Genomic DNA, 24,660 nt, shown 5'->3' on the forward strand with positions numbered 1-24,660 from the left:
GTGAAGGGCTCCCATGTTGCCATTGTAGCAGTGTCTAGCTAGCAGCCGTCCTGCGTGGAACTCCAGAGCCAGGCTGCAGCGTGAAGCCCTTCTCTGAGGGTCAGGCATAGATATATATATTTTTTCTCTCTCTCTCTCCCCACCCCGTAAAGGGTGAGTGACCCAGGGTGAAGAGCTGGAAGAGACAGAGGAGCTAGAGGAGGAAGACGACGAGATGGGGAGTGGAGCGAGTGCTGAAGATAAAAAACTGGCCAAAAGGTCCAAGGAGCTGGAGAAGAAACTCCAGGAAGATGCAGACAAGGAGGCGAAGACGGTCAAGCTGCTGCTGTTAGGTAAGCATGGGAGCTGGGCAACGCTGCAGCTTGCCTGGGGCACCTTCAGCTCCTAGGGTGGATCCAGAAATGAGTGGGCAGGGAAGCAGTTCTGTACCACGCAGAGCTGGTCTCCATGCATGTAATAAATGTGCAGTCTGCGGAGAATGGCCCAACAAGGGATCCTGGTGATTCAGGATCAGTGTAGGGTAGGAGGGAGATCGTTAGCCTGTGCCAACCCAGCCTTCAGTTCTGAGATGGCTAAGTGGAGCCTGGGATGAAGGCAACCCTCAGATGAGACATGGTGATGCCAAGCTAGGGAAGGTGGGGCAAGAAAGGAGAAACTGGGGTTAGTGTTGCAGGGCCTGAGGACAATCAGTTTACGTGAAGGGATTAGAAAATGACAGTATCTGCTGGTGGCCAAGGGCTGGGAGACAGAAGAAAGAGAAGAGGGAGCATGAAATGCAGCGCAAGACCAATGCAGGAGGGCTTGGTCTGGCTGTTTCAGTCCATGTTGGGTTCAGAGATATGGTCACCCTGAGTTTTTTTGTTGTTGTTTTTCTCATTTTTTTCCAACTGAGAGGAGGATCTGTTCCTAAGTAGCACCGGATGGGCTCTCATTAGCTTGATGACTTCCTAACTGAAGCGATTAGCCGGGACACAGAGATTTCTCAGCCAATCGGATGTGACAAGAGGTCACAAACACCCTCTTGAGAGAAGCCTGGGCGAAGGGGGCAGCACCTCAGTAGGGATTAAAATCTATCTGTAATTTTCCAGAAGGGGTGGTGGTGGAGGAGTGGGGGGAAATAGGAATGCTGTGGCTAGTGTCAGCACTTGGTAACTACATACCTGGGTCTTTCAGCATTGGAAGGGGGGGCGCTTTGGATTGATTTGGTGACTCGCCACGTGTGAAAAGGGAATTGATCAGAGTCATTTTTCTGGCCAAAAATGACAAGCAAAGACGTATATGTAATGTTTCACTTCACATGAGAGTTTAGTGGCTGAAGCACAGGACATAGGATCAGGACACATGGGTTCTAGCCCCAACTCTGCTGCAGCCTCACAGTTTGACCCACAGAGTCCCCAGCTGTCAAACAGGATGGCAGTACTATCCCTAACCACACGCATACAGTGTGTGAGGTATAAGGGCTGGATCTGGCAGCAAGGCTACTCTGGTGAGCAAGGCATTGCAGGATCAAACCGCAGCTCATTAACACTGATGAAGCACTTTGAGATCTCTGGCCTACAGAAGGCCAGAGGGTGATGATGATAGGGTCCATTACCTGCTTGTTGGTAGAAAAACCTCAGTGCTCCATGAGCAGTGTGACTAGAAAGGGATGGACTTTATTTCTGAACACATTGATTTTACCTGACTACTAAAAGCCTCCGTTTAGCCTAATATCCTACTGGCAGAAGGGCCTGTGCCCTGAGTCTGCATCTGCATTACTGAGGCACTAGACCAAGACTTCACAAGCCTGCTGATCTGCAAGCTGGAGCAAATGGGGCTATCCCACTCCTGGACTGGGTGACTCTCTCAGGCCTTTTACGGGCACTAGAACATGAGCTGAGTACTGCAAACGGCAGAATGCTGGGGCAGTCCTCACTGCCAACCTGGCACTGCTGAGGCAAGGGAGCCTGCTAGGAGATGCCAAGGGCACGCATGGTTTAGTCCTTCTAAAGCTGCGATGGAGCTGGAGTCTTTGGCCTGCTCTCATTCTCCTACAGCATCCCCTCTCCTGCTCCCTGGGCTCCAGCTCAGAGCACAGCTTCCTTTGGACGTGTGCTGCTCAGGTGAAGCTGCTGCCCACTCTGGCATGCGGCAAAGTCCGGGGCACCCAAATCTTATACGTGTGCATGTAAAGTCAGCCAGGAGGGGCCCTGCTTGGTCACAGCAGGGGCCCAAGTGTCTTCTTCAAGGCAGCTGGGGGGAGGCGTGACGGATGGATGGAATCATAGAATATCAGGGTTGGAAGGGACCACAGGAGGTCATCTAGTCCAACCCCCTGCTCAAAGCAGGACCAATTCCCGGGGAGGACCTATCCAGAAGGTAGGGAGCAGGTGTGAGGGTGAAGGTTAGGCCAATGGATGGTCATGGGCAGGGGAAACCCCCCAGTGACAGGCGCCTCCAACCAATTCCCGCTTAGTGTCACAATCAGCGAGGGTAATTCACCACCGCCCTCTTCCAATCAAGATCAGGCATCTCCTCCTAAAAGAAAGGCTCCTGCTCACACCGAAGAGATGAGATCGATACAGCAATGTCTGGCTGAGGTCTCTGGCCTGGATATGGCAGCAGCTCTGACTACATGCGCACAATGGTCAGGGGGGCCACCAGGTGGCACCATTCCAGCCCAGGAACTGGTCACTGGAGGGTCAGTCCCGGTCTGCAGCTCAGGGTGCCCTAAGCCACTCTCTGTGATTCCTACACTCGCTTCCCGTGCCTGGAGAGAGCTCCAAGCCTGTGCCAGAACCGCAGCAACGTGAAGGCAGCAGAATAAACCCTTGCTCCAGAGGGGGACTGGAAGGGTTGTAGGAAAGATGCCATCTGAGTGGAGAACTGAGATTAAGGCTAGAAGCCCCTGCTGGAAACCCAGCCTCCCACCAAGCTCCTGGGAGTGGAGAGAGGCCAGCAGGGCCCATCTCAGCCCAGAGCCACCCTGGGGCTAATGCTTCCCGGATTTCTAGGTTACAGCGCGGCTGCCTTGCCACTTGCACGGCAGGGGCAGGAAGCCTACGTCTGATGCTGCGCAGCGCCATAAGGTTCATCCAGGTGACAGCAGGGAGGCTGGGATCAGCGCGATTAGGTTCTAATTCTAAGTAGCTTCCTGGTTTGGAATGAGCTGCTTAAAGCGATGAGATGAGGCGATGCCCGGCGCTTGCGGCCGAGAACCGAAGGGCAGGTGACGAGAACAGAGGCAGGAGAGCAAGAGGGGGAGGCTAAGAAAAGCAAAGGCCTGGGCGTGCCCAAGGGCTGAGGCCGTGTTACTGTGCAGGGAATCCCAGCTCCAGGTGGAGTCCAGGCCCACCGACATGGTCCTTTCTACCCTGCTGGGGCGCAGTATGATGGTCCCAGTATAACAGACACATGGGCCAGGCTTGCTGTGTAGGGGGGCTTATGGCATAACTAGGTCCCCCAACCCCACAGCAATGGCAGGTCCTTCATGCCGATGGCAGCCATGGGCATGGGACTCGAGTGTCTCCCACAGCAGCTAGCCTTTGAGCACTGCTGATGGGCTGTGGAGGGAGGGATTGCCAGCCTTCCTGGGCCAGGGAAATGAGTCTAGCCAGTGGGGAGCCTCTGAGGAATAAAAAGGGGGCACGAGCAAGGCACAGGGGGTCTCCCTTGGCCTGAGAAAGCTGTTCAGGCCATGCTGACTGCTGGAGTATATAACCAGAGGTTCCTCTGATCCACCAGACCAGCAAGGCCCAGTACTGAGAGGAGTGGGTGGGACAGGAGCCAGAACAGAGGGGCTCAGTGACAATGCACTAGATAGTCTGCAGGCGGGTTGGTGGATGGAGGGTAGGGGCTGCAGACTCAGGCGAAGGGGTGTGGAAGGATGATGGAAGCTGCAGGATATTGCTCTGGCGGATGGATCCTGGAGGTGTGGGAGTAGCGAAGGATCTGAATACTGGGCAGCCAGGCAAGAGGGTTCGTTGGGGCAGGAGAGTTGTGGAGGCTAGATACCCTTATCGAACTACAGGGCTGGAAGGGACCTCAACAGGGCCCCTAGTCCCTCCCCCCCTTGCCGAGGCAGGCCCACCCCAATGGCTGTAACCTATTTTTAAGCCCCCCTGGCCTCCCAAGCTGAACTCGCCTTACAGGTAGAAAGTTATTCCTAAAAAATCCAACCTAAGCGCCTTTGTCTGTCCAGTAAGCTGCTTGCTACTTGTCCTGCCCTCGGCCCAAGGAGAGCAATAGATCGCTGGTCCTTGTGTAACCACCTTTACATGCTATGTTTCTCCCTCAGCCATCTCATCTCTAGACCACACGTGCCCAGTTCTTTCCTCATCCCCTACTCTGCGGGGCACAAGATGGTTTGAACCTTGGGCAGGGGGGTCAGGTTTGGGCTGGAAGTGCCTGTCCCAGCTTCCACAGGGTGAGGACTTGGTAACTTGGAGATGAGCTAGGGTACAGCTGGCTGACATGGAGCCTCCAATGAACAGCGCACGTGCTGGTGAACAGCAGCAGTAAGGGAAGCGCAGCTGTCCCATGCGTACCTCCCCCTTCCCAGAGCCCAGGCAATGCACCAGCACCCAACGCGGGGAGCCGAGCACCTCTTGGGGTGGCTGCTGAAGGGGAGAGGCCAGGCAGTTATGTAAAAGCAGGATCACTCTCTGCTTTCTAGACAGCTAGTTTGATCACTTCCTCAAAACAAGGCCATTCCCTGGGTTGGGCTCTTGATGAGCTCTTGGGAGCCCAGGGCCCAGATCAACTAACCTGTTTGATCCACATTAATATGCCACTAAATAACCTCACACTGGAGAAATCCATCCATGCCAAAGTGTCTGAGGGGACAACCCCAGAGACAAGCGCATGAGGGAAAGGAGTGAAGAGCAGGATAGATGCTGCATATGGAGCACTGTATATCCAGGTCCTTATGCTGGTCCCAGTGCCGTAGGATCCGAGTGCCCCAGAGCTGTGGTCCCCTCTAAGGTGCACACGTCTCTCTTTCTGGATGTTGGCACTCAAACATTTCCTCCGGCTCTTTTCCAGGTGCTGGGGAGTCAGGCAAGAGCACAATCGTCAAACAGATGAAGTGAGTACCACAGGAGGGCTGAGGGTCGGTTGCCCAGAACACAACCCAAGGCGGTTTCCTTCTAGGAGCCTAATCTAGGCATGAATGTAGCATGATGAACCCCTGTGCTGCTGCTGGGCCAGCCTGCCTGCCGGCTGGCAATAACTTAGCAAGATTAGTTGATTAATCTCTTTTTATTAAACAAAACTAGCATCTGCAGTTATGCAAGCTAGGGGGGAAAGGGGCCCAGTTCTGCTTTGAGGCACGAACTGATCATCAGCTGGGGTCTCTTCATGTGCCATCTCAGTAACAAGTGTTGGGGGGGAATGGAAGGTTCATTTCTCCCGCGCACCTGCTACAGCCCACTCTCAGGACAAGGAGATTGGCCTAGACAGACAGCGAATCTAGCATCTCAGCACTCATGCCCTGTGGAACATCCCAGGGAGTGGATGGAGTGCAGGCACATCCCATGTGAGCTGTTGGCATGTGGGGTACTGGTGGCAAGTTGATGGCCAGCTATACCAAACAGCAGACTGCAAGTCTCCGGCACAAGGGAGGAGAAAACCATCACACTCCCTTTGTGCGTCGCTCCTTGCTATGCTGGGTCTCTGATGTAAGCCCCATGGGGCAGGGAACACCAACCATCAAGGAGTTACACAGGGAGCAAGTGAGCTCTACGGGTCAGCAGAGTCCAGTCGCAGGTCCCATGTGATCTGACCTTCCGCTATGAATCTGAGGTTTTGTCACAGGCAGAGCCATGCGTGGTCAGTCCAGGAGCCAACGAGCTAATCTGTGCCATGGGTCTCAGACCACTTTCCTTTCAAAGCTGGTATCCTGGTCTTCATTGAGCCAGCTGAGGGAGGGCATTTTCTCGTTGCATCAGGACTTGGCTGCCAGGCAACTGTGTAGATCACAATGGGCCCAATTGTAAGCAGGGCTGCACGCCAGCACAGGGGTAGATAGGGATGTAAGGAGCTCCCTTGCATGGAGTGACATTGTCAGACACTGCTAGCAGATGACATTCAGGCTGCTACCCCTCCCCCCCACCCATACTGAGCAATGGTGTGGTTCCTCAGCCCCGCACCCCACCCCTGCCAGCACCAGGGAAAGTCAGTTATGCCAGGAAAACAGCAGGCATTCAAGCTGGCACAGTTCAGTTCCTGCACTGTCTCCTTCAGGCTGGAGGGCAAGGTGCCAATGTCTGTGCTGCAGTGAGATGCCTGCCAGGGAAGCAAGGCTGTGATCCCTGATAAAGGCTGTGTTTCATTCCCCTCCCCTCGCAGGATTATCCACCAAGATGGTTACACGCAAGAAGAGTGCCTGGAATTCAAGTCCATCATCTATGGCAACGTGCTGCAGTCAATCCTGGCCATCATCCGAGCGATGTCCACACTGGGGATAGATTATGCCGAATCAGGGCGAGGGGTCAGTCCGTTGCCCCTGCCCTCACTGGAACATCTGTCTGACCCCATGTACAGGGGAAGGCAGGTGGCGGGGAGGGGGCGCGCAGTCCCCATATGTTCATCTGTTCGAGTGCCTGCAATTCCCAGTTATATGCAGGAGCCCTGGGAGAGGCTGCAGGGTAGTCTGGGATGCAAGATGCTGCTCTTGGGTTGGAGAGGAAGTTTGTTCCTTCTGAGCCCTGGGATGTGTGTGTGTGGGGGATGTGTTCACTGGTGTTCACTCGGGCTAGCGTGTGAATAGCAGCAGCGTGGATGCTGCAGCTCGAGCAGAAGCTCAGGCTAGCTGTGTGAGTCTAAGCTCACCTGACCCCCTGGGTCTGAGCTCACGGGGCTAGTCCAAGCCCACGCCCAAACTGCAACATCCATACTGCTATTTTTAGCACACTTGCTCAAGCCTGTCTCCTGGGATTGGGAGGCTGTGGTGTAGACATACCCTGTGTGTCTCACTCACTCCTGCTAGAAGCCAAACGTTCCCAGCTGCTCCTTACACCAGCAGATAAATATTTTAAATAGACACCAATGCCACTCAGTGGGCAAGTGGCAGTCGTCTGGTTCCACTGACGTGATGCAGATTGGAAGGGAGGGGCAAGACCTCCAAGTGTGGGGAAGAGGAGCTGTGGGGAAGGAGAGTCCAGAGAGGAGGGTCCTGCTCCTTTCATTATTCGCAGAGGAGCAAGGAGTTTGGTTTCCCGTTGCTTCAGGCACCACGCTGCTATGGGTGCGTTGCCATCTACTGGTTATTCTGGGAGCAGTGAGAGTTCCCCACTCCAGGGCCTGGCAAGACAGGATTCTGGGCATGTTTCCCACGTTCTCTGGGGAAGCTGTTCTCAAAAATCAGCAGGGTTGAGTGGGGGTAGAATTTAAACATCAAAATCCACATTAAAATCCCACAAAACCTTACCCTGTTCAGAAGGGCCCAAAGCAGGTCCGCTATTCATGCCCGTCTCTGGCCCCAGCCCGCTCACCGGCTCGGTCTCTTACAGGATGATGGGCGGCAGCTGTGCAACTTGGCAGATTCCATCGAGGAGGGCACCATGCCCCCGGAGCTAGTGGACTGTATAAAAAAGCTGTGGAAAGATGCGGGAGTTCAGGCCTGTTTTGACAGAGCAGCTGAGTACCAGCTCAACGACTCCGCTTCCTAGTAAGTCTGTCCCTATGGCTCAGTCATTAGGAAAAGCAACTGCCAAACAGCAAGATCCTCCAGGGATGGACACAACCATATTGGGACACAGAGGGTTTATCCATCGTTGGGGCTTAGTGCCGTGAATCTTCCCCATCGCTGGTGCTGAAGTGACTGATTTCTTTATGGAGCTGGTACCACCCCCCTCCCCTACTGCTATGTAAAAAAAAAAAAAATTGAGGACTCAGCTTGTCACCAGCAGCCAAGGGGAAGGGAAGGAGAAATTCCAGGTGAAGGGGCCAATCTGCTCCCTTTGAAGCCAGTGGAAATTTTAGCACTGAGTCCAAGGAGAGCCTTGTCCATCAAGGGAAGGGTACATGCCCTTTAAGGGACTTTAGAAAACAAGCAAGACAGACCAGACTGGCTTTGAGGCATCAAGTTGCATATACTCTCATAATTCACTATGTAACAAGCGAGGTCCTCTGTGCTCCCACTTAGCCCAGAATGGCTCCACGTGAGACAGAGAACACAGGATTATCCCTCATGGCCAAGATAGTGCTATTGTGTCAGACAGAGCCCCTAAACACCACTGACATGCGACTATCACTGCCTGCTGCAGTAGGGGTGCCCGCCCCTCGTTACCAGCCTAGTTCCTGTACCCTTAATTGATGCCACATGCCAGGGTATTTCAGGCATCTGAGCACCAACCTGCCTCATGTACTATTACAGGCTGCACTATCTAAGGCAAATGAGATATTTCAGACTCTGGCTTTCAGTAGCCTCAGGGCCAAATGCTGCTTCTGCTCCCAGCAGTGTAAATCCACTGAAGACAGTGGTTACTCCAGACACACGCTGGTGTCAACACCATCGCAATTTGTCTCTTCACGTTAGTTTAACATAGTTCTCAAGGGCCCAGAGCCATGGTCTGACACAACGGCTGCAGAGCAGACGCACGGACACATTACAGGGAATGCTGCAGGGAACAGTTTTCACTCTGTTGATCCAAACGTGGCCATTCTCTGACTTCATAAACCCTGGCCTGCCATGCATCTCCCTCGTAGGCTGCAGCAGCTGCACAGTCCCATTCAACAGCAGAATGGAGGAGCAACTGTGGATGCTGGAAAAGACGGTTACTCACCTTTGTAACTGTTGTTCTTCGAGATGTGTTGCTCACATCCATTCCAGTTAGGTGTGCACGCCGCGCGTGCACGCTCGTCGGAAACTTTTTTACCCTAGCAACTCCAGTGGGCCGGCAGGTCGCCCCCTAGAGTGGCGCCACCATGGCGCTCGATATATACCCCTGCCGGCCCACCCGCTCCTCAGTTCCTTCTTGCCGGCTACTCCGACAGTGGGGAAAGAGGGCGGGTGTGGAATGGATGTGAGCAACACATCTCGAAGAACAACAGTTACAAAGGTGAGTAACCGTCTTTTCTTCTTCGAGTGATTGCTCACATCCATTCCAGTTAGGTGAATCCCAAGCCATACCTAGGCGGTGGGGTCGGAGTGAGAAGTAGCGGCATGGAGCACTGCAGATCTGAAGGCCGCATCCTCTCTTGACTGCTGGACCAGGGCGTAGTGGGAAGCAAAGGTGTGGACCGATGACCAGGTCGCTGCCCGACAGATTTCCTGGATGGGCACACTGGCGAGGAAAGCCAGCGACGACGCCTGCGCCCTGGTAGAATGCGCAGTCACACGGCCCGTAGGGACATGGGCCAAGTCATAGCAGGTCCTGATACAGGACGTTACCCATGAGGATAACCACTGCGAGGAGATAGGAAGCCCCTTCATGCGGTCCGCTACTGCCACGAAAAGCTGGGGGGATTTGCGGAACGGTTTAGTCCTCTCCACATAGAACGCGAGAGCCCTACGGACATCAAGCGAGTGGAGCTGTCGCTCCCTGCTTGAAGAGTGAGGTTTCGGGAAAAAAACTGGGAGGAATCTCTCTTGGTTGATGTGGAAGGCCGAGACCACCTTGGGGAGAAAGGCAGGGTGTGGCCTCAGCTGCACCTTATCTTTGTGGAAGACTGTATACGGCGGGTCTACCACGAGAGCCCGGAGTTCCGACACCCGTCTAGCTGAGGTGATAGCTACTAGAAAGGCAGTCTTCCAAGAGAGATAGAGTAGGGAGCAAGTAGCTAACGGCTCAAAGGGGGGCCCCATGAGCCGAGACAACACCAGGTTAAGATCCCAGGTTGGAGCAGGGAGTCGGACGTTAGGGTATAAACGTTCCAGCCCCTTCAGGAATCTAGTCACCGTAGGGTGAGAAAAAACGGAGCGGCCATCCCCACCCGGGTGAAAGGTGGAGATAGCTGCCAGGTGGACCCGCAAAGATGATATCGCCAGGCCCTGTTGTTTGAGGGACCAAATATAGTCTAAAATATTGGCCACCGAAACTTCCATAGGGCGGAGACCTTTCTCCACGCACCAACAGGAGAAACGCTTCCACTTGGCCGAGTATGTCGCTCTAGTGGAAGGCTTCCTGCTGCCCAAAAGTACCTCCCGTACCGGGGTGGAGCAGCGCAGTTCAGAACTGGTCAGCCACGCAGGAACCACACCGCTAGGTGTAGCGACTGCAGGTCCGGGTGACAGAGAGTCCCGTGTTCCTGGGTGATCAGGTTCGGGTGAAGGGGCAGGGGAACTGGGTCGGCTATGGCCAGGTCCAGCAGCATGGGGTACCAATGCTGCCTGGGCCACGCCGGGGCTACCATGATCACGCGAGCCCTGTCCCTGCGCACCTTCAGAAGGACCCTGTGGACCAGTGGGAACGGGGGAAACGCGTAGTACAAGTGGGTCGTCCACGGAATAAGGAAGGCATCCGCTATAGATCCGGGCTCCCTGCCCTGAAAGGAGCAGAACGCCTGGCATTTCTTGTTCCCCCCGGACGCGAAGAGGTCCACACGGGGATAACCCCACCTCTGGAAGATTGAGAGGGCGACGTCCGGGCGAAGGGACCACTTGTGTGATAGGAAGGATCTGCTCAGGCGATCCGCCAGCGTGTTCCGTACTCCGGGGAGGAAGGAAGCCGTGAGGTGAATGGAGTGGGCTACACAAAAGTCCCAGAGTCGCATCGCCTCGTGACATAGGGGAGAGGATCTGGTGCCGCCCTGCTTGTTGATATAGTACATGGTCGTCGTGTCGTCGGTAAACACCGCGACACAATGACCTCGAAGCTGGTGACAGAACGTTTGACAAGCAAGGCGGACCGCTCTCAACTCCCGCATGTTGACGTGCAGCTTCACCTCCTGCGGGGACCACAGGCCCTGTGTTCTCAGGGTTCCCAGGTGGGCCCCCCAGCCGAGATCTGAGGCATCTGTTGTTAGGGACACCGAAGGCTGAGGTGGGTGGAAAGGGAGCCCCGCACACACTACGGACTGGTCTAACCACCAGCCGAGAGAATCTAACACCCCCTGGGGGATTGTGATCAGCGTGTCTAGCGGTTGCCTTGCCGGCCGGTAATATGCAATGAGCCACAACTGGAGGGGCCTCATGCGGAGCCGAGCGTAACCGGTCACAAATGTGCATGCTGCCATGTGGCCTAACAGGGTTAGACATGTCCGTATTGATGTCAAGGGGGCTGCCCGCAATCGCTGAACGATCGCCGACAACGCCTGGATCCTCGGTAACGGCAGAAGAGCCCTGGCCACGGTGGAGTCCAGGACGGCCCCGATGAACTCCACCCTCTGCGTGGGGAGCAGGGTGGACTTGTCTATGTTGATCACGAGGCCCAAGGTAGCAAACAGGCCGGTGATCCTGTGGACGTGTCTGCAAACCTGTAGTTCCGACGTGCCCCGAATTAACCAATCGTCTAGGTAAGGGAACACGTGGATACGACTGCGCCGAAGATGTGCCACAACGACTGCCATGCATTTTGTGAACACCCTCGGGGCCGTAGAAAGGCCAAATGGGAGGACTGCAAATTGGTAGTGAAGGTGGCCCACCACGAATCGAAGGAAACGTCTGTGGTGTGGCCAAATGGCAATGTGAAAATAAGCGTCCTGCATGTCGAGGGCGGCGTACCAGTCTCCCGGATCCAGGGATGGGATAATGGTCCCCAGGGATACCATGCGGAACTTCAACTTCACTAGGTATTTGTTGAGCTCTCGCAGGTCGAGGATAGGCCTGAGGCCTCCCTTGGCCTTGGGGATCAGAAAGTAGCGGGAATAAAACCCCTTGCCTCTCTCGTTTTCCGGAACCGCCTCTATAGCTCCTTTGTTGAGGAGCGTCTGTACCTCCTGTCGAAGGAATTGCTCGTGAGAGGGGTCCCTGAAGAGGGACGAGGAAGGGGGGCGGGAAGGAGGAAATGATATAAACTGCAGGCGGTATCTCGCCTGCACCGTGCGTAAGACCCAGCGGTCCGATGTTATTTGGGTCCACGCCGGGAGGAAAAATGAAAGGCGGTTGGAAAACGGGGGGGAAGGATCCATGGGGAAAACTGTTACTGCGCCCTCGGGTGCACCTTCAAAACGAAGGCTTGGGCCCAGGCGGGGGCTTAGAGGAGCTTTGATTTTGCCCCCCCGGTTCCCCGAATGTCTACGCCTTCCATTCCTGCCACGGCGCCTATTGAGGTCCTGCCGTTGGCGGAATTGGGGGTATGGCCTGCGCTGCTGTTGCTGCTGTGGCCGGAAGGGTCTGCGCTGCGTTCCCGGCGTGTGCATCCCGAGGGAGCGCATAATGACCCGATTGTCTTTGAGATTTTTAAGTCTGGGGTCTGTCTTTTCTGAAAACAGGCCCTGGCCTTCGAACGGGAGGTCCTGGATGGTGTATTGGAGCTCCGGTGGAAGGCCAGAGACCTGAAGCCAGGAGATACGGCGCATCGTTACCCCCGAGGCGAGGGTGCGGGCAGCCAAGTCTGCAGCGTCCAAAGAAGCTTGCAACGAGGTTCGTGCAACCTTCTTGCCCTCGTCCAGAATGGCCGCAAATTCTTGGCGGGCCTGCTGTGGCAGCAGCTCTTTGAATTTGTCCACTGCCACCCACGAGTTAAAAGCATATCTGCTGAGCAGGGCTTGTTGATTTGAAACCCTGAGCTGAAGGGCCCCAGCCAAATAGACCTTACGGCCGAGGAGGTCCATACGCCTGGCCTCCTTGGATTTGGGGGCTGGAGCTTCCTGTCCGTGGCGCTCCCTCTCATTCACCGACTGCACCACCAGGGAACACTGTGTCGGGTGGACGTGGAGGTACTCGTAGCCCTTGGAGGGGGCCATGTACTTCCTCTCGACGCCCCTCGCCGTAGGGGGGATGGAGGCCGGTGACTGCCAGATTGTATTGGCGTTGGCCTGGATCGTCCTAATGAAGGGTAGGGCGACCCTGGTGGGAGCATCAGATGAGAGGATGGCGACGATAGGGTCCTCGATCTCAGAGACCTCCTCGGCTTGCAGGCTCAGATTCTGAGCTACTCGCCTAAGGAGGTCTTGGTGCGCCCTGAGATCCAGCGGAGGAGGGCTACTGGAGGAGGTGCCAGCCACCGCTTCGTCGGGGGAGGAGGATGAGGAGACCCCCGGCAAGAAAGTGTCCAGTGGGGGGTCCCCCTCAGCCCTCGCCTCTGTCTCAGGAGCAAGAGCAGGGTCTTGCTGCTTTGATCCTTCCTCTCCATCCGGGGAGGGAGGGGAGCGAGACAACGAAGCCTCTGGCACCCTGTGCTCCACCGTTGCAGGCCTAGCAGGAATCTGTTGGGGGCCCTGGGCTTGATGGTATGCCCAGGGGGTCCAAAACCCCCACTGCTGCGGACCCTGGTCTTGTTGCGGAGGGTCCTGAAACAATGCCGCCTGCCTGTCGGTGCCCAGCGCATACACGCTGTCCGCTTGAGACGACACCGACGGCTGCCTAGAAGGCCATGGCGGGGCCGACCCCGGCTGATAAGGGTCTGCGCGGTCCGGCACCGAAGATCTTCTCGGTGCCGGGGATCGGTACCGGGAGTCATGGCGGCGCCGGGATCGGGACCGGGTTCTGTCTCGGTGCCGGGATCTGGATCGGTACCGGCCGCTGCATCGGTGCCGGGATCGGGACCGGGACCTGCCACCGACGCGGTGCCGGGAGGTCGACCGGGACCGGGACCTGCCACCAGCTCGGTGCCGGGAGGTCGACCGGCGCGGTGAGTGATGGCGAGACTGGCTCCTCGAGTCACGGTGCCGGTATCGACAGCTGGAGTCAGACCGCGACCGTCTGGAGGTCGATCGGTGCCGCGAGTGTGACCAGGTACCGCCGAGGGGAGCGGTGCCGGGACTGCGAGCGGCGGCGGGATCTCGAGCGACCGTGGCATCGGGACCTGGATCGCGAGCGCGAGTCCCGAGACGGTGCCGTCATCATGGGCTTGCCCCTAGATGCTACCCGCACCGGAGGTACCGGGGGTGGCAGCTGAGTAGACTCAGTTAGGGCGATAAGGTCCCGTGCCGAGGTGAAGGTCTCTGGAGTGGATGGGACCAATAGCTCAACCCCAGATCTTATGGGGGAGCTTGGCGGCACCGGACTCGACGGACCCACCGGGCCCGGAGTCGACGGTGCCGGTAGCGCCGCGGCCGATGTCGATGCCGAGCGCTCCATTCGGGTCTGCCTGGCTGGAGTAGCAGACGTTGACGGTCTCGCCTCTGCACCCGGTGCCGGGGAAGGTCGGTGCCGGGGAGTCTTCCCGGTGACGGTGCGATCCGGTGCCGGCGCCGAGCTCACGGCCTGTGAAGCTGCCGGGTCAAGTGCCGCCTCCATTAGGAGAGTCCTGAGTCTCTGGTCTCTCTCCTTCTTTGTCCTGGGCTTAAAAGCCTTGCAAATGCAGCACTTGTCTGACCTGTGCGATTCCCCTAGGCACTTCAGACACTCGTCGTGGGGGTCGCTGGTTGGCATAGGCTTTTTACAGGCTGCACACTGCTTAAAGCCCGGCGAACCAGGCATGAGCCCGGTGCCGGGTAGGGCTACAGCCCAGACCGGCGAACAACTATATACAATACAATACTATTTACACTACAACTAATTAACTATACTTAACGACCTAACTAACAACTGTAATAATAACGGTAGTTAACAAGGAGAGCTAGGGACATGGAGGACAGCTATGCCACGCTCCACAGTTCCAACGACCGATACGGCGGTAAGAAGGAACTGAGAAGCGGGTGGGCCGGCAGGGGTATATATCTAGCACCATGGCGGCGCCACTCTAGGGGGCGACCTGCCGGCCCACTGGAGTTGCTAGGGTAAAAAAGTTTCCGACGAGCGTGCATGCGCAGCGCGCACACCTAACTGGAATGGATGTGAGCAATCACTCGAAGAAGAACTTAAGGTTACAGGCTTTCTATACCACAGCATTAACAGAGCTGCTCCATCACCTCCCACCAGCAGAGTCCACCTGTCTGCCTCCATCTGTCATCTCTTGCCTTGTTGTTAGATTGTTAGTTCTCTGAACAAGCAGAGTCTGCAATGGCCCAGCACCTGGCCCAAGGGGGTCATGCTCCATGCTCCTAGGTGCTGCTGCAATGCAGGTAAGGTGGCTATGTGCACACTTTGACCCTGGTTAGTCACAAACTGGGATTTTCTTGCTCTACAGTTGGGCTAGAAGGACATCTCCTCTCCCTCAGGCTAGCGGAATCGCTTGGACCTTCCCACTGTCCTCTCCTATGATTGCTAGCTCACTGATAACACCTTACCCCAGACATCCTTCCCCATGCCCGATAGCTATATGCCCTATCACTTAGGACTGCCCCCAACAGCTCTCTGCATTCCTGCCTAGCTACCTGAACCAGCTGGATCGGATCACAGCCCCCGATTACCTCCCCAACGAACAGGATGTACTACGATCTCGAGTGAAGACCACGGGGATCATAGAGACCAAGTTCTCTGTCAAAGATCTTAACTTCAGGTGAGTGTATATGCACGTGTGTCCCTCTTCCCCTTTGGTAGCATCACTGACCCAAACAGGCTAATGACATTTATTTCAGTTGGCTGGGAAAGCCTGCCTCACATCCCATCCTAAACGGCTGCGTTTCTTGGCTGGTGTAAATCTGAAGAGCGCCATTGTGCTGTCAGTTTACACCAGCTAAGGATCTGGCCCTCTGCACTCATGTAAACAGCTGCCACAGCACAATTTGGCGGGGGCGGGGTTTCTGCGATGGGTGCTAGGACTGCTTGTGTGTTCAGTGCTCTGGGCAGGAAGGGGCTAACAACAGCAGAATTATTCCCTCCACAGGATGTTTGACGTGGGAGGACAGCGGTCAGAGCGCAAAAAGTGGATCCACTGCTTTGAAGGCGTGACCTGCATTATCTTCTGCGGAGCCCTCAGCGCCTATGACATGGTGCTAGTAGAGGATGATGAAGTGGTATGTTCTCTCTCTTAATCCCTATCTGCTGATGGCACTGGGACCACTGCTCCTTTGCCACCAGAACACAGCTGGGTGGCTGCTCTCCCCTTTTTCAGAGCACCTGGAAATGGAAAAAAACTCCTAGCTCAGCTGGGCGACATCTGGGAGCCACCGCCCAGATTTTAAGAAAATAGCATCTCCCTAGCACAGAGAGCTCTAAGGAGAGGGGTGAGCACCAACTCTTGCTTGGTATGAAGTGCCTGTATTGCCTGGAACACAGGGAGGCTCCGGCAGGCCACAGAGCCATGACTACTACCCTTGAATGGCAGCTCGAGGTTTACATTGCGCTGCTCAGACGCAAATCCAGGAAGCAAAATAGCACTTGCCTGACATCAGATTAACCCACGTCTGAAAATAAATGCCTGCCTTCCAGCTAGTACAGCTGGCACCTAAAGCTAATTCACATAGCACAGTGACATCCCGTGGCTGGTTAAGGCAAAGGATATTTCAGGAGGCTGCCCCATGGCTTGCCTTTCAAGAGGGCACGAGAAATTAATAGGAGAAGGAAGATGGGCTTGTGGTTAAAGCACGAGGTACGAAGCTGGATACTGTTCCCAGCCTATGTGACCTTGGACAGAGAACTGATGCCTGGATTTTCAGAAGTACCTGCACTCCCGGCTGATTTCGATAGGCATGGTGGGTGCACGGCCCCTCTGGAAAAAAAAACTCAAGTGTTCTGCAGCTTCCATCTCTGTCAGTGAGGGATCGTAGCACCGACCTTTCAAGGTTAGCATGGGGCTGAATTCAGTGGAATGTCTGTAATGGCGTTCTCATCCTCAGCCCTATCTCCCTGCTGCACAGCAAGTGCAGAATGTTGGCACATCGGTTTCAGAACCTGTAAACTAGGAAGCAAAGGTGGAAAGTTCAGAGGAAAAAAAATCGGGAATGGCTCAGATGTGAGCCACATGCATGGAAACCTGCTTCACAGCAAGAAACTAAAGACTTGATCCCAGCCCAGAAGCTCCTGAGCAGGAAGGTTTCCAATGGCAGAGAATCTTTAATCTAGCAGACAAAGGCAGACAACAGCTGGGAAACCCAACGGCTAGACACATGCAGACTAGATAGAAGGTGCACATTTTTAGCTAAGCATTAGAACAACCTACCTGGACATGTGCTGGCATGGGGGGCTTAGAGACTAAGCACTACATCAGGAGAGCTGGTAGGAATGGGATTTACAGAACCCAGCAACCTGAGCAGGGAGCCACCCAAGCCAGCCAGTAGAAGAGCAGGTGCCTGGCATTGCCTCAGTGATCTAACTCCATGGGGTTGGGGTGCCATCCCCAATAGGCAGAACACTAATCTGACATATGGGAGATCCGGCTTTGAATCCCCACTCTAATCCGGAGCAGGAACTTGGACCCACATCATCCATCTCCCAGCTATGTGCCCTGAGGAGTCTCTCTTGACTTCTCCTGCTGAAGCTGTCCCACTTTGTCTGAAACACTTAAATTGCCCTTGGAGCAGGGACAGGACCTTGGGTCTCCCAGGAGGTGCACTAACCCCTGGGCTATAGTCTCTCTCTCTCTGGACCAGTGACTGTTTCAATATCCCACACAAAGAACAGCTTCGCCAGAAGAAATGGAGACACCTGCCCCAGAGTATGCCAGAGCCTGGCAGTCAGGGCACTCAGCTGAGGTGGGGGAGATTCAAGTTTATGTCCCTGCTCTGAACCAAGCAGAGGGGGATTCAAACCTAGACCTTCCAGCTGAGTGCTCCAACCACTGAGTGACTGAGTACAGGGTGAACCCGCACCATGTTTTGTGTGGGTTAGCGTGCTCCAAGCATGTCTACAGGATTGGGCACAGCAAGTGAGACAGGTGGGGTAACACCTCGTTTGAGGATCAGACCAGGCAGCTCAGCAGTCTCAGGAATTAGTGGCTTTGCACATGTCCACCAAAGAAGCAGAGGTGCCAAGGAATTTAGGCACACTCAGGGTTAAGCAGCAGGTGAGTAGGGGGTTGAGGATCTAAGTTCCTTTGTGGGTCTAGCCTGGAGTCTTTAAATCAAAATTGGGTCTCTCTTCCTAAAAGCTCTGTGCTAGCTCAGTCACAAGCTATGGGCAGGGTGCAGAAATCCCTGGGTGAGTTCTCTGGCCTGTGCTGTGCAGGTCAGACTAGATGACTTCTTTTGTTTTTAAAATCTATGTAGGAGCTAGAAAAAGGACAACAGCCAAACAGCATGGCCAAGACTGCAGCTTTGAGAAACCCCAGGAGAATTACCACATCCTGTGTGGGGACAGTACAGGTGAAATCCTGGCCCCACTAACGTCAATGACAAAGCTCCCGTTGACTTCACGGGGCTAGGGTTCCCCCCCAGTCAGTGGTTGCCCTGGTTGCTGAAGATCAGATGTCAGCATAGAGAGGAATTGAGTCTTATGACAATTAAACCCACAGGAAGTGATAGACCTGTAATGAATGTACGTGTATCAGAGAGGCAGCAATGGCTTGCAGAACTAGCCAGGCAGCAAGCTGCAGCTGAACAGCTGTGCCCATAGCTGAAGAAATCTCTTAGAACAGTTTGCAGTTTTACCATGAAAAACTGTTCATAACTCTGCTGCTTCTATGTGCAGTTACATAACTGATGGATGGAAAAGCCCTTGTCCATTCACCGACTGCTTGCTTGCTTTGTGTAGCAATGCAGGGGAAGGCAGCCACAGATGGGCCTGATCCACCCCACCACTCTGAACCTGGCTCTCAATTGCAGCTGGAGCCCCATCTCCAAGGCGCACCCTTATTACACTAGGAAGCAGAGGCTGAAAAAGATTTGTCCACCACAAACCTCGATCAGCTGCACTTGAGCTCCCAGTGCAATGTTATGTCCAAAAAGGCTGATGCGATCCTGGGATGCATAAATGGGAATCTCAAGTAGGAGCAGAGAAGTTATTTTTCCTCTGTATTTGGCACTGGTGGGACCAGTGCTGGAACCCTGTGTCCAGTTCTGGAGTTCACAAATTCAAAGAGGATGTTGATAAATTGGAGAGGGGTCAGAGAAGAGTCACAAGAATGAGGGTTATAATGACAGATTCAAGGAGCTCTATATAGTCTAACAAAGAGAAGGTGGAAGGGTGACTTGATCAGTCTATAAATACCAATTTGAGGAACGAATATTTAATAATGGGCTCTTCACTCCAGCAGACAACAGCCTACCACAAGCCAGTGTCGGGAAGCTGAAGCTTGACAAATTCAGGCTGGAAATCAGGCATAAAATTTTAACAGTGCAAGTAATTAACCATGGCACCACTGACCAAGGGTCATGCTAGATTCTCCATCACTGACCATTTTAAAATCACCAATGGGCTGTTCTCTGCTCTGGGAATGATTTGGGGCAGGTCTCCAGCCTGTGCCCTACAGGGCATCAGACTAGCCAATCACAATGGTCCCTCCTGGCCATGGAATCAATGAGTTTGTCACCCAAGCTGTTCCCTTGCCCTTCAGGACCTGCACACAGCCAACCCTTAAGGCCCACTAGATTTGAGGTGGGGGAACACTACAGGCTCAGCTGGATCCTCATCTGCACATGTGGAACTTCTATTAAGATCACCAGGAGTGCTCTTACTTTTTCCCCAATGTACATTACTTTGTACTTACCAATGTTGAATTTAATGTCATTTTATTGTCCAGTCAGAGTTTGTGAGCTCCCCTTGTAACTGTTCGCAGTCAGCTGTAGACTTAATTATCTTAAATAATTTTGTATAATCTGCAAATTTTGCCACTTCACCGTTCGCTCTCTTTTCCAGGTCATTACTTAATATGTTGAATAGCACAAGTCCCAGTACAGATCCTTGGGGGACCCCACTGCTTACCTCTCTCCTTTGTAAAAACTGATAATTTATTCCTACCCTTTGTTTCCTGTCTTTTAACCAGTTACTGCTCTATGAGGACCTTCCCTATTATCTCACACCTACTTAGTTTGCTTAAGAGCCTTTGGTCAGGGGCCTTGTCAAAGGCTTTCTGAAAATCCAAGTACCCTAGATCCTCTGGATCACCCTTGTCCACATGCTTGTTGACTCCTTCACAGAATAGACTGGTGAGGCATGATTTCCCTTTACAAAAGCTGTTATGACTATTCCCCAACAAATCATGTTCACCGGTGTGTCTGATAACTCTGCTCTTTACTGTAGTTTCTACCACTTTGCCCAGTACTGAAGTTAGTTTTATCAGCCTGTAATTGCCAGGATTGCCTCTGGAGGCTTTTTAAAATTGGTGTTGCGTTAAATCACCCTCTGTACCGGATGACTGGAGGATAGCTAAGCACAGGTTACACACCTCAGTTAGTAGCTCTGCAGCTTCATATTCGAGCTCCTTCAGAACTAGTGGGTGAATCCCATCTGGTCCTGGTGACTTATTACTGTTTAGTTTGTCAATGTGTTCCAAATCTCCTCTATCAACACCTCACTGGGGGACAATGCTGAGATTTGTCATTCAAACAGGGCCCAAAGGGGACTGAGAAGCATATTCTGGTTTTGGTTTATAACAGATGAAGCAAGAGCAGAGAGCCTTCCTAAAATCAGACCACCACCACTCTTAGGATGATTTGTATTTCAGTAGCATCCAGCAGCCCCAATCAAAACCAGGTGCTACATGCTGCACAGACCGACAGTAGAGAGAGCCCCTGTCCCAAAGTGCTGACCCTTTGAATAGAAACAGCATGGTGGAAATAACAGATCATCCCCCTTGCACAGGCGGGGGCCTAAAACACCAGGGAGACAGACCTGCCCACATTCACACAAGGAGGGAGTCGTAGGACAGAACAGAACAGAACCCACATCTCCTCAGTTGCAGTCCAGTTCCTTAGCCCCAGTGTCTGATACTGCAGCTCCATCAGACACTGGTGATTTAATGCCCCCCCAGCAGGGAGAGGGTTTTATCCATCTCTGACTGCTGGGATCCCACAGAGCATCCATCCCCAGTCAGTTTGCTGTGGGACTTCCTTAAAGAGAAGACATGAAGAGAGAGCGCGCTCTAGGATCCAGGCTTGTTCCTGCGGGAACCAAATGGCTGGCACTGCAAGCCAATCCGAGGGCCAGTGGACTTTCACAGCAGCTCCCCCCTAACATGATGCTCAGTCTCCAGCTTCCTCGACCAAGATTCTCTCCAGAGCCCCCATTTCATATACAAATAGCATCAAGGGGAAATTGGAGCAGTGCAGCCTGTGGGGAATGTTTTGGATACCACTAGTCAGGCATAGGGGCTCTCAGCCTCTCCTTCAAACACACAGAGAGTGAAGAGCAGAGAAAGCTGGCGATAAGGAAGCAGAAAACAGTAACAAGATGCCTCCGGTGTTGTCTGCCCCTGCTAGGAGCAGCCCTCTGAGGGAAGCCAGCTCATTAACACAACAGCAGCCCTCCTGCATGCAGATGGTTGTCCTTCGAACAGGGCACCTGTTTCTCTTCTGCCCTCAGGATGGATTAATGCAGAAGGGCTCCTTGGCCCTGCCAGTTATTAAAACAAATGGCTTTGGAGGAGATTTGCAAACCAGAGAACATGCTCCACAGCTGGTGGAGAGTTCTCTTCTCAGTAGACAAGAGACTATGGACAGGGGAGACTGAACTCCTCCCTCTCTTTGGTTGGACTCAGAAGGGACAAACCAGGGGCACCATTTTAGACTGTTTCACAAGATGCTGGAGAAAGTCCCTACTCTGGTACCCCTTCAGACAGGCAAGGGGCATGAGGGAGACTACACAGTCAAGCCCTTAGGAGCAGGAACGAGAGCAAGGAGGAGGAAAGGCCTAGTGGATAGGGCATGGGAAATCTGGGTTCAGTTCTCTCCTCAGAGTTCCTTGTGTGACCTTGGGCAAGTCACTTGATCTACTCTCTGGCTCAGTTTCCTTTATACAGTGGGGATAGGACTTCTCTACCTCTGGGGTGTGTTGTGATCCGTTAACATTTGGGAGGTGCTTGTACTACCAGAGGGTAGAGTTGGAGGCTGTTTGTGATAGTCCCATAGCAGAGATTTGGACCAGCGTGTACTAGTTTTCTCAAGGAAGATAGTCCTATCACAGCTGACTTGCAAACCCAGAGGTTAAGAGATCGATCTTGCTTTGTGAAGGGCACTGTAGTGATCAAAGAGGATGATTTCTGAAAGGTCTACCTATCCTAAAGTACCTGCAACTCCTTTTATGGCTGCTGCAGGAAGACCCATAGGCGATGGCTCCTTAGAGAGAGAGAGCACATACTTTCTGCCATTGGAATGCTATGGGAGATAGCTGGCCATTATTTTAGTAATGGGGTCTCAGCTCAGTTATTTAGACAGTGACTTCTCACATCTGATTCTTCCCCACACACAGCCTGCCTTGCAGCAATTAGGAATCTGGCATTAGTGTTCTGACATTAGGAGGTGAGGGTGCAGAGTGACAGAAGTCCTTCACTCTGGACTCCCCAGTAGCTGCTGTGACAACCCATAGAAACAGCCAGCTGCCTACAGTGTGGCAACAGAAATTAGGACTACCGAACTACCTGGCTTTGAGGAGCAGGAACATGAGGATTCTCAAGGCAAAAAGAATCCTCCAACAACTCTAACCAAACAGTTCAAGACTTCCTATCGTTGGCCATTTCAATAAATATTCTCCCATAAAAACCACCTACAACCTTCTCTTTGGCAACACATGTGTTTGTTACAGCAAAAGAACAGGAGAGTTTGCAAGAGACAAAAGGTAAAATCAACTTGCTGAAATGCAGTTGGTTTGGCTGCTGGTTTCCAGCTGCTGTATCTGTACTTTCCCCCTCGCTGCTGGGAGTACTTTAAGTTCAGCAACAGTAAATCTCTCCTCAATGCTTTCTTGTGTCTCAAGAGAGCTTTATTAGTGGTGTTATGGTAGCAGCTGGAGGGCCTTGTGATGGACCTGGACCCCACTGTGCGTGGCACAGAACAGTCTCTGCTCCAACGAGCTTACAGTCGAGTGAATTTGTTCCCCTTGTACTTTTTCAGTCATGGCATCATCTGAAAATTGGAGGCCTGTTGAAACTGCAAAAAAGTCACCATGGAAGGATGCTGATTTGCTTTGTTTAAAATCCAGTTGGTCTAAAGCTTCTGGCTAGCCACAGAGTCCTTACCTGGGCTACGACAAACAGGAAACATCACGGCTTTATGACCAGTAAAGGCTTCACCATTGTAACAGTATAAAGTGCTGCCCTCACCTTTACAGCTGCAAAAACTGTGGAGATCAAAAAGCAAGTACAATTAGCAGCAGCTCAGGCAATGCCTGTTGTAGAGCCTCAGCCTGTTTGAGGAACAAGCCTGAGCAGGAGTCTGGACTTGCACGTTAACAAGCCACAGAAACTTGAGTGGGGGAGAGCTTTCAGTATGTGTTAGACCAGCAAGGACCTGCCCACCCCTTCTTTCTGAAACCAGAACGAGCAGGGTCTTTTCAACACACCCACCTCTGAAATTTCTTTACAAGTGATGTGGTCTTTTTGTCTTCAGAACCGCATGCATGAGTCTCTGCATCTGTTCAACAGTATATGCAACCACAAGTTCTTTGCTGCCACCTCCATTATTCTGTTCCTCAACAAGAAGGACCTCTTTGAGGAAAAGATCAAGAAAGTCCACCTCAGCATTTGCTTCCCAGATTACGATGGTGAGTTGGTCTAAAAACTTTATCTCCCCCTTTCCGCTAGTGTTTAGGCCCAAATTATCCTCATCCGAGTCTAAAAACAAAAAAACCAAATCAGAGTAACGGGTGGGAAGAAGTGTGTAGCACAAAAGCCACGAAGGAATAGAAAATGGTTGTCTTGGGAAAAGTCATTAGGATCAAGCTAGGCCTCTGCAGCTAGGAAAAGGAGAGGATCTGTATTAAGCATTACCATCTTGGGATGATTTGGTAGGAACAAAGGTTTTGACTCAAGGCTGAACCACCCCAAGAGAAGATCTCTTTGCTCTTCAACTTTTGTGTAGAAAGCACATGTCACTGCCCAGGGCAGTCACTGCAATCTTGTTCTTTGCCATGTTTTGGGAGAATAAAATGCATGTTAAAGGATCACATTTCTTCTGCTGGCCACAGATCCAGCCTAATCACAACGGGCTTTGAGGAGTTTCTAATTAGTGCAGTCTACCTATTCAGCAGCACTTAGCAGCAGAGTTATTTTCTTCCCCAAAATAGGTCCCAATACATTTGAAGATGCAGGAAATTACATCAAGAATCAGTTCCTTGATCTCAACATGCGAAAAGATGTGAAAGAAATCTACAGTCATATGACCTGTGCCACAGACACACAGAACGTTAAATTTGTGTTTGACGCAGTCACGGATGTCATCATCAAAGAGAACCTCAAGGACTGTGGTCTCTTCTAGAACTCCAACTTTTGCAGGTACTGTAACTTCAAGCAGAGAACTAAATGCCTATTGTAAATCACAATTTAGCCACTTTACTACTAAAAACGGGCATTGTGAGGGATAGGAGACAACTGGTCTGACTCCTCACCGATAGTTAGGGCCCGACCAAATTCACAGCTGTGAAAAACAGGTCACGGACTGTGAAATCGGATCTCCCCTGTGGAATCTGGCTATTGTAGAGAGGACCAGATTTCACAGCACAGGGTGGCTGGAGAGCAGCAGCTGCTGGCCAAGAGCCCAGCTTTGAAGGCAGAGCTGCCACCACCAACAGCGCAGAAGTGACAGTGGCATGATATGATAATGCCACCCCTACTTCTGTGCTGCTGCTGGCAGTGGCGCTGCCTTCAGAGCTGGGTGCCTGAC

At 53.1% G+C, this 24,660-nt stretch overlaps 1 protein-coding gene across 1 annotated transcript; it reads left to right on the forward strand.

Annotated features, from left to right (window-relative positions):
• The first annotated feature begins 214 nt into the window (after positions 1 to 214).
• GNAT2 (G protein subunit alpha transducin 2) lies at positions 215 to 24,255 on the forward strand. Its single transcript, XM_030561082.1, has 8 exons — positions 215 to 332; positions 5,023 to 5,065; positions 6,328 to 6,469; positions 7,491 to 7,648; positions 15,339 to 15,467; positions 15,795 to 15,924; positions 23,389 to 23,542; positions 24,065 to 24,255. Exons 1-8 carry the CDS (start codon positions 215 to 217, stop codon positions 24,253 to 24,255), a joined length of 1,065 nt encoding a protein of 354 aa, XP_030416942.1.
• The last annotated feature ends 405 nt before the right edge of the window (positions 24,256 to 24,660 follow it).

The sequence above is a fragment of the Gopherus evgoodei genome, chromosome 4 (genome assembly GCF_007399415.2).
Source record: "Gopherus evgoodei ecotype Sinaloan lineage chromosome 4, rGopEvg1_v1.p, whole genome shotgun sequence".
Classification (NCBI taxonomy): Eukaryota; Metazoa; Chordata; order Testudines; family Testudinidae; genus Gopherus; species Gopherus evgoodei.

Excerpts from the sequence above, each read along its gene's own strand:
- GNAT2 (XM_030561082.1), top strand. The coding sequence starts at position 215 with ATGGGGAGTGGAGCGAGTGCTGAAGATAAAAAACTGGCCAAAAGGTCC. Across the intron at positions 333-5,022 it reads GGTCAAGCTGCTGCTGTTAG|GTGCTGGGGAGTCAGGCAAG; the intron begins GTAAGCATGGGA and ends GCTCTTTTCCAG. Across the intron at positions 7,649-15,338 it reads CTCAACGACTCCGCTTCCTA|CTACCTGAACCAGCTGGATC; the intron begins GTAAGTCTGTCC and ends ATTCCTGCCTAG.